Below are 9766 nucleotides of genomic sequence, written 5' to 3' on the forward strand. Positions count from 1 at the left end.
AAAAACAGCCCCAGACAAATTATTCCTCCTCCACCAAACTTTACAGTTGGCACTATGCATTGGGGCAGGTAGCGTTCTCCTGGCATCCGCCAAACCCAGATTAGTCCGTCGGATTGCCAGATGGTGAAGAGTGATTCATCACTCCAGAGAACGCATTTCCACTGCTCCAGAATCCAATGGCGGCGAGCTTTACACCGCTCCAGCCTGTGTGCGGTAGCTCGGCAATGTAAACCTATTTCATGAAACTCCTGACGAACAGTTCTTGTGCTGATGTTGCTTCCAGAGGCAGTTTGGAACTCTGTAGTAAGTGTTGCAATCGAGGGCAGATTTACGCTCTATGCGCTACAGCACTCGGCGGTCCCGTTCTGTGAGCTTGTGTGGCCCTACCACTTCGCGGCTGAGCCATTGTTGCTCCTAGACGTTTCTACTTCAAAATAACAGCACTTACAGTTGACCAGGGCAGCTCTAGCAGGGCAGAAATGTGACAAACTGACTTGTTGGGAAGGTGGCCTCCTATAACGTTGCCACATTGGAAGTTTCTGAGCTCTTCGGTATGGGCCATTCTGCTGCCAATGTTTGTCTATGGAGATTGCATGGCGGTGTGCTCAATTTTATACCCCTGTCAACAACGGGTGTGGCTGAAATAGGCAAATCCACTAATTTGAAGGGGTGTCCACATGCTTTTGTATATGTTGTGGTACATATGGCCAATCTTTTATTACACTCCTTTTAAGTGGAACTGCACCAAATATCCTAATTTCTAACGCATAATTATCCTTACACCTCTGAAGACTCTAGCATGTAAGAATTTATGCGTTTTATTTCTGGACACTCAAAAACTTGTTTCTCCACCGACAGTTGGATAAGGGGAACCATGAGGTGTTAACACTTGATGGAGACTAGAGATCCTGACTGCCAATGTGTCCACCCTGAGACATGCCATTACGTTAATATCCCCAGTAATAAAACACCTATGATTTTGTTTCCTAGAGAAGAGGTGACTGTCAAGCTCTGACACTGGTGGGTGACATCTAAACCCATATGTCCTGTCACTCAAGATGATCATCCACAATATGGTCCTAAAGGCACCATATTCCCTAAATAGGGCACTGGTCAGAAGTAGTGCACTATCGGGTGCCATTTGGGACGCAGACTTACTCTCAGATGTCCAAGATGACATGTCCAGTCTTGGTATTGGTCCACTAATCCTAAATATAACCCTTTAAACCTAAAGAATGTGCACTTGCTAGCTAAAGCATGACGACCACTGCGCTGTTCGGGGCTCTGATGACCCGGACCATCCAGAACAAGCTGTGCATAAAACGAACTGTGTGTGGCCACTTGTTTGTTGCGCAGTAAAAACATTGAAAAAGTCCTATATTATCGAGTCCTGGTGATCATAACATGTAATCTTCAATATTTTCTAGAAATAAATGTTTGAAATGAAAATATGTCATTTGTTTGTTTATAGTTCTGGCTGCCGTTGTATACTGGACACTCACCCATGTTGTAGCCATACGGAGACTCGCTGGCTCCGTCCTGGAGGCTCGCCAGTATCTCCCCCTTTCCCACATCGCTGTCCCCCACCAGGAGAAACTTAAGCAGAAAATCGTAAGCCTTGGCGGGGCTGGTTCTGTGGTTCATCCTCGCGGTGAAGAATGATTATGTTCCATCATGGAACAACTTGTACAAGACTGTTCAATCACTTCTATTTCTCTTCCAACTCAAGATTTGAGCTGTGTGACGCACGAATTAAAGTAGCAAAGAGAGTCAAGTTGAATGTGGTGTTCTTTGACAATTCATCCAGTGGATAGCCTTATATTATCAGTCATAATTAATATCTGGGAACTCACAATAAATGCATCAAACACAGATTTGAAGTCTCCTAAAATAGGAATTTGAATGAAAGCTACAAGTGTCAATTTTGCCAACGAAAGTGACAACACAATGTAACATAAACAATTATACAAATTAGCCTACATCTAGTGTGTTCCACTGTAACATCAAAGCTTGCCGCTCACACCGAACCTGTTCCAGTGTTCAAATCGTCATTCCATAAATCCTCCATTCCCGCTACCGTGCCTTGAAAGTACCAGACGTTTGACTTGTTATAACGCTGTATTGTACCGCCAGCCACACTGTTCCGCAGCTCTCTCTGATCTCTGTCGTTTCCTGTCCCCAGTAGCGGCAGAGTCTCGAGTTTTACACGGTTATGGTTGGCTCATCCACGGGGTTGCTAGGGCAGTCTTGAGTCGGTAGTAGGCTCGTCGCTGCAAACGTCTGTCAAAATCCCCATACAGGCCTACCCATTTGATTCAATAGAGGGGTGTGGCTACCATTGGTAGCCAAGCTTTGTGCGGTTTGGGCTGGAATTCACCCTACCACTGATTTGAGATCAGTGTTAGTGATTTTAATCCGGTAGGAAGGGATAGGATGATGGCTGTTTGAACTGATTCCGGGTCAGTGTTTGCAGATGTCCGCAGCAGCCGCTGGCTTGGCAACGGACAGCATGGCTCGGTTTGTGTTTGTTGTTGTTTTGGCTGGGCACGATTTCTGATTTCTGACGTAGCACAGAACACCTCGGAGGATTTAGGGACATTAGGCTATTCTATTCAGACTACATTGGCGCAGTCAGCCACGCTCCAAAAAAACAGCACATAACCGAGAAAAACAGTTACAATAATTTTGATAAGGGAATTATAATGAAAAATCGGATTAAACGTGATCAATAATAGTATTACCTAATTTAATGGATTATGTTTTCCCTAAGAAAAACAGTATGAGACAATAGGCTACATAGCCCATACAGTACATGATTCAAGAACAATACAACTGCACCATTATTAATGAAGGGCTGTTTACATGTCATCTACTGCTCAATAGGAATACAACATATTATGCTGCTCTTGTCCTGTAAATAGGCTATCATACAATGATGGAGGTATTCTAAAACAAAACGAGACTGCAGTGTAGCCTACATTCATCAGTGAGTAAACATTGCATTGCGCAGCAGTACAATATTGTTTACACAGTGTAGTGGATGGATGCCGCGGGTCTGTTGATCAGATGGGTTATGTAACAATAAGAGAGGAGCTGCCTTCTGGCGCCAGTTCCAACTCCACTGTGGCCATTGCGTAATTGCACACCAGGCACCAGACTATGGATGGATTCGAGGAATGAATACGGACATGGACATATTTTGTACCCTAATTACAAATTCGTTATTAGCCTACAACATCAATGGTATGGGACATAATGTACATGATAATAAAACATTGCTGGTAGCCTATTTTACTGAATGTATAGTGAAATTTAGATAATTTAAAGAAAATAAGATGCGACTTAAATTTGACAGAATTTCTTAAATGTTCTGTTCATTGCTTTTATTTGAGTGGTAATTTTTTTCTTTGCTCATATTACATCAGATAATATCGTCCACTACCCGAGTTCATTAGTGCCCCACAGTTTTTGAGTGCGTCTACCAGCAATGATTACGGTTAATCTACTGCCCTCGGGTGGTGTATTGTCGGTAGTACACATAATACATTTGCAACATTCTAGATGCAAAGTTCGGATGGATACGTGTACGTTTTTGTTTTTCATATACAGTGCCTTACAGAATGTAATACAGAATGTATTCACACCCCATGACTTTCTCCACATTTTGTTGTGTTACAGCCTGAATTTATAACATTGAGATTTTGTGTCACTGATCTACACACAATACCCCATAATGTCAAAGTGGAATTTTGTTTGTATAACATTTTCTACATTAATACAACATTTAAAGCTGAAATATCTTGAGTCAATAAGTATTCAACCCCTTTGTTATGGTAAGTCCTGTGGCGACCCTTCATTTTTTGGGGGGCCTGTTTTGCATGTTATTTTGGCATTAATACGTGTCCCATATCAGTTTGCAAACAATGTAAAAAATATGTATATAATTGACTTAATTAAGCTGCATACAAACATGGTCTCTTTTTTGCTTTCTTGAGTAAGGCAGCTCCAAAATGGAAGTGTTTCAGCCTAGCTTAGTGCTTTCTGTGGTGGTGGGGCAGCCAGCAGAAAATACGGAGCGTAGGGGTTGGTAATGTTCTCCAGTTGCGCCGTGATTGGCTCAGTGTTCTGTCACTTATGGGGACACTACGTCACCACAAAATCTACGGGGAGAGCTAAAAAAATTCAAGCCCCTTGGGTGGTGCCAAAGAGTTACATTAGAAGTGCCCATCCAAGAAGGCTCAAGGTCATTGGCCACAGATAAAATGATGTCAAATCACGTGATATCTACAGTAGCTTTGATTGGACATTATACTTTCAAAATCTTAGCTAGCAGTCATCATCATGAATCAAGTCGACAATCTACTGACAAATCCTTTTCATATGAAGAGAAATTATAGATAAAATGTATCGGTGCTAATTGGCCATTGGATATAAACATTACACAACAAGTTGGAAATCACAAATTCAACAATGTGTGGTTTGGAAGGAATCAGTGGCTTACTGCAAGCACTGCAAAACAATCACTAGCCTGCTATTCAGTGGAGTGGGTGTGTGGTACAAGTCTGGGTTTAAGGGTCTCTTTTCCAAGCTAAAAAGGATAAACATTCAACATTGGCCATGCTGTCAACTCAGCATGACTTCTGCCGCTTTCAAAACAACTGGAAACTTGGAACTGGGAAATCTCAGACTTCAGTGAGTTCAAGACAAGGAACTCTGAAAAATCTAGCTCTGACCGGGAAAATATGTTTTTAACGGTCATCCAACTCGGAATTCCAAGTTGGGAACTCGGGCCTCTTTCTAGAGGTCCGACCTAAAGATCACTAAAGTCATCATTCAACCTTGTTTTTTTCACTGTTCATAAATCCAGAGAATGCCAGACTTTGATGACAAAGTTTGATGGCAAAATTTGCCCACGATGGACTTGCCGCGCCACCTTCCTGTTCAAGTGACCACAGCACAAGGTGAGTCCAAACATGGCTCAGGGATTTCACCATGAGGCCAATGGTGATATGAACAAGGCCAGCGTCATCTGATTTACATCGCCAACATTTGCTGCCGGTGAATTTTAGAGGGAGTCCAGTAAGATCTATTCATTATATTATACTAAACCATTTGTGTTTTGGACTCTGCCCTTTCTAAAATTGTTTTTCCCATTCAATTTCTTGTATATTAATCTTCAAATATTTACCTCATTTTTCCCTTAAGGAAATTGAATTGTACTAATTCGAATTTGTAACATAAGAATTTCAGGATTTACATTTTTTTTTGCAGGGCGTTACATGTCATACGAACTGGATGATGTAGTACACAATTGTACACCAATTTCGGGGACCAGTTTTGGCTCGTGAGGGCTATTTTCCAAACTACTGGCAAAAATTATATAAAACCTCTGTAGCATCACTTTAAGGGAAGATGTAGTCCCCTTGTTTTTTTTGTTTAAGAATTTATACACCCTCAATAGCAGGTGGTTTTTGGAATGGAAATCATTTATAAATTGTTCAAATCCTGTTTAAATGTAGTTGTTCTATCTCCGACTTGACTGCCTATACAATCAGAATGATTCTAAAATGGTTGGTCGAGCTGGTCTTATCCTTCAAGTTATTCAGATCCATCATTTAACAATCTTTAAACAAATCAGACACAGTCCAAACTCCCATCTGTAGCCAATCTCTCCACAATATTGGTCTGTGATTGATTAATATGCGTTAATTTCTCCAGATGTTTGCTTAAATCTAAAATAGAAATGGACAAATATCACCTGATCTTGGCATTAATAGATTAATTAATAGATAGTAGATTAATATAATTAAAAAGGTGAACTGCTATTTTGGAGGGACCGGAAGTGTTGGCTGTGTATTTGGCCAGTGACAGGCATTCCACATTTAACCCCACCCACATGTGAAAATTGAAATATCAAGTTGTTTTTTGGTTTATATGCAAAAATCAAGATAGGGGATAAATGTAGTTTTTATTTTTTATCTCGTTTTTTGCTGTTGCATGTAAACCAAAAAACAACTTGACATGTCAATGTTCACATGTAGGTGGGGTTAAACGCTTATACAGTGCCAAGGTACGATTTCTCAATTTCTAGGTAACAGGCAAATGTCTCCATAAAAATATAACACTTAATAATGCTAATTTAGGCTTTTCTACTTTTTGGTGAAGATGTCATTTTCTGACCATAGAACGCAAGAATGACATCATTACTAGGCAAAAAGAAAGACTAGTTATAGCCAATTAATTCCCAATGTAATTAGGCTGCAGTTCAAAACAGCCAATACTAGCTAGCTTAAATTTTGAGTTAAGAAATTATTGGATGATACAACACATGTCAAATTAATGTTAGCTAGTTAGTTGGCTAGCTAATAAACTTAACAGAAATATCTAGCTATAGTTTTCCAATAAGTAAACAATAGTTAGCTTGCTAACTAGTTAGACAGCCATTGATGCTACAGGCAGCTAACTAACTAACCAAAACGTGGCTAACTACCACATGAAAATTATACAGCTATGGTAATCCTGGTTAGCTAAATGCTACCATATAACTAGACCCTTTCTGCTAAATTTCACTGGTTAGCTAGCTAGCGAATGTTAACTAACCCAAATGTGTTTGATAGCTAGCTAAGTAGCTTATTCTGTAGCATAAATCAGATTGGCCACCGAAGGGTCTCACCACAGACAGAAAGGGTAACTCAGACACATCACAGGGGCTATAAAACAGAAGCATCCGTTTAGAACGTTTTCTCACCACCAAATATGGTAGTGAGAGAGGATGGAACTAGGTGAAACTGGGTTTACGTTCTGATAATTTCTCATCGATGAAACATCTGATCACATTTTATGTTCCCCAAACTAAAATATCTTACGAACACATTGCACAAAGTTTTATAGACTTGACGATTTACCAAAGTAAAAAAGTGCATAGTTTAGAAGCAGTGCAAGATCGAATTGATCTTCACAGAGCAGGCGTTCCCTAACGGAAATATGCAAATACATGCTAAAATACGCCAATGGGATCTTGCTAGCTCTTGCTTGGCTTTGCCCACCTCCTTGCTTGTTCTGCCCACTATGCTTCATTAATTTGCTCCAACTGTAAACGACACAGATGAACTATCTTGGGTTAGTTATAAATACTGTACCTTTGGTCTCACTGTGCAGCACAAGTGAAAAGTGAAAATTACTTCAAAATCCCGGCACCGGATTTTTTCAGGACTGGAATAGCTGGATCAAATGTATAACGTGAAAAGCGTATAGTCAAATATGAAAATACTACAAGTCATGTCTCAAAATCGATATCTATTTTACCCCTATATTGTTTTATGTCCTCCGGATTCAAGAAAGATGACGAGTTCAATGGTGATCCATTGATTTCGTCACCCTAATCTTGGCCATCCCCACACGGGTAAATAACTCCAATAATGTTTGAATGCATGATGATAGAAACATAGGATTTGGACCATTTGTTTTATTAGAGGAGTATCTACACAATTACTATATTATTTTACGCATTGGCCAAAATATGCGTTCTTTATTGGACACCCTACTAAATCAGATCCTTCCTGACCACAATATTTTTGCAAATCATTTTATGATGTGATTAGCTGTTGTATACCTTTGCCTGTCACCTTTTAAGCCCAACAATGATAGTGTATTGACTTAAAAATGAACTGATGTTACTGTAAATTGTTAGCTAACTGATATATCTTAGCTAACTATTGGCAATCTCATTCAATGATGCCATACAGCCAAAACAACAGTATCTATTGCTAGACTAGAGATATGCCCCATGCAATAGTTAGTCAGAGGTTGCACAACTAGTGTGTGGTGTCAGGAAGTGTGGTGTCAGGAAAATAACCTCACACTCAACATCAACAAAACAAAGGAGATAATCGTGGACTTTAGGAAACAGCAGAGGGAGCACCCCCCTATCCACATCAACGGGACAGTAGTGGAGAAGGTGGAAAGTTTTAAGTTCCTCGGCGTACACATCAACAGCGCCTCTTCAACCTCAGGAGGCTGAAGAAATTTGTCTTGTCACCAAAAACAATCACAAACTATTACAGATGCACAATCGAGAGCATCCTGTCGGGCTGTATCACCGCCTGGTACGGCAACTGCTCTGACCACAACCGTAAGGCTCTCCAGAGGGTAGTGAGGTCTGCACAACGCATCACCCGGCGCAAACTACCTGCCCTCCAGGACACCTACACCACCCGATGTCACAGGAAGGCCAAAAAGATCACCAAGGACAACAACCACCTGAGCCACTGCCTGTTCACCCCGCTGTCAGCCAGAAGGCGAGGTCAGTACAGGTGCATCAAAACTGGGACCGAGAGACTGAAAAACAGCTTCTATCTCAAGGCCATCAGACTGTTAAACAGCCATCACTAACATTGAGTGGCTGCTGCCAACATACTGACTCAAATCTCTAGCCACTTAATTAACTTAATAAAAAATTGGATGTAATAAATGTATCACTAGTCGCTTTAAACAATGTCACTTTATATAATGTTTACATACCCTACATTACTCATCTCATATGTATATACTGTACTCTATACCATCTACTGCATCTTGCCTATGCCGTTCGGCCATATATTTATATGTACACATTCTTATTCATTCCTTTACACTTGTGTGTATAAGGTAGTTGTTGTGAAATTGTTAGATCACTTGTTATATATTACTGCACGGCCAGAACTAGAAGCACAAGCATTTCGCTACACTTGCATTAACATCTGCTAACCATGTGTATGTGGGCAATAAAATTAGATTTGCATATCCTTTCAGCAGGTCTCCTCCAGCTATCCACAACCATACTCTGAGGTGGAACCAGATCTGCCCAGCCTTATTATTAAGCAATTCCACACCAGCTTAGGCCAAAAATATTTTTGGTATGTCAGATTGTTCTGGCAATTCTGACATAGTAACTTAATTGGGAGGAAGGATGTTTGACATGCTTTTTACATTTGAATCACAAACTATTTTTAATCATGATGAAAGTGGACATTTTAGACCCCTTTCCACAACCCCATGTAAGACCTTATGATCTGTAAACCATACATGATACAGCCAACTTTTGCTGTCATTATACTCCTTATAGTTTGCTCTCAAATATGGAGTATGTCAACATTCTGAAATAATAAAATTCACATTAATGTATTAAACATTACAAATGTTAATATCTCAAAAGTACCCTTCTTGATTTAGCTGTTGTTTGGAACAATATATTCTACAAGTATATCAAAGTTATGATAAATGTTATGAGCACCACCAAAATGTATTTGACTCCGTCTGCTGGTGATTTTCTAATGTGAAATCCCAAAGGAGGTCTGTGTTTGGTTAAAGACCTACATTGTCAATTTCTATGTATAAAATGGGTCAAATCTACAAAAGTACCAAAGAGCCAACTGTGGAAATTGGTTGTGTTTGAAAAGTATATTGTTCCAAACACCTGACAGAGTGCTGCCAAGCTGACCAAGGAGAAGAAAGCCTTCCAAGAGTCCTACAAGCAGACACTGGATGACTGGCAAGGAGAGAAGGACAAAGCCAATATTCTGACCAAGGCCACAGCAAGATTGAGGATGAGCAGTCTCTGGGAGCTCAGCTCCAGAAAGAGATCAAGTAACTCAAGGTACAGTACGGGATCTAAACTCAAGTACAGGAAAGCACACCTGAATAATTTCCTGAAAAAAAACTGACATTTCTTCAGGTAGCACACATTTTTCCTGGTGGCTTCTGATGGCTCAGTGGCTTGAAAGACGGT

At 40.3% G+C, this 9766-nt stretch overlaps 1 protein-coding gene across 1 annotated transcript in view; it reads right to left on the minus strand.

Annotated features, from left to right (window-relative positions):
* The window catches only part of rab40b (RAB40B, member RAS oncogene family), a 49117-nt gene extending 46802 nt beyond the window's left edge, over positions 1-2315 (minus strand). The window contains exon 1 of the mRNA XM_014213128.3: positions 1503-2315. Within this exon, the coding sequence (XP_014068603.1) occupies positions 1503-1644 (142 nt within the window). The 5' untranslated portion in view covers positions 1645-2315. The remainder of the gene's footprint in view (positions 1-1502) is intronic.
* Between the last annotated feature and the right edge of the window lie 7451 nt (positions 2316-9766).

This window comes from Salmo salar, chromosome 01 (genome assembly GCF_965601325.2).
Source record: "Salmo salar chromosome 01, fSalSal1, whole genome shotgun sequence".
Classification (NCBI taxonomy): Eukaryota; Metazoa; Chordata; class Actinopteri; order Salmoniformes; family Salmonidae; genus Salmo; species Salmo salar.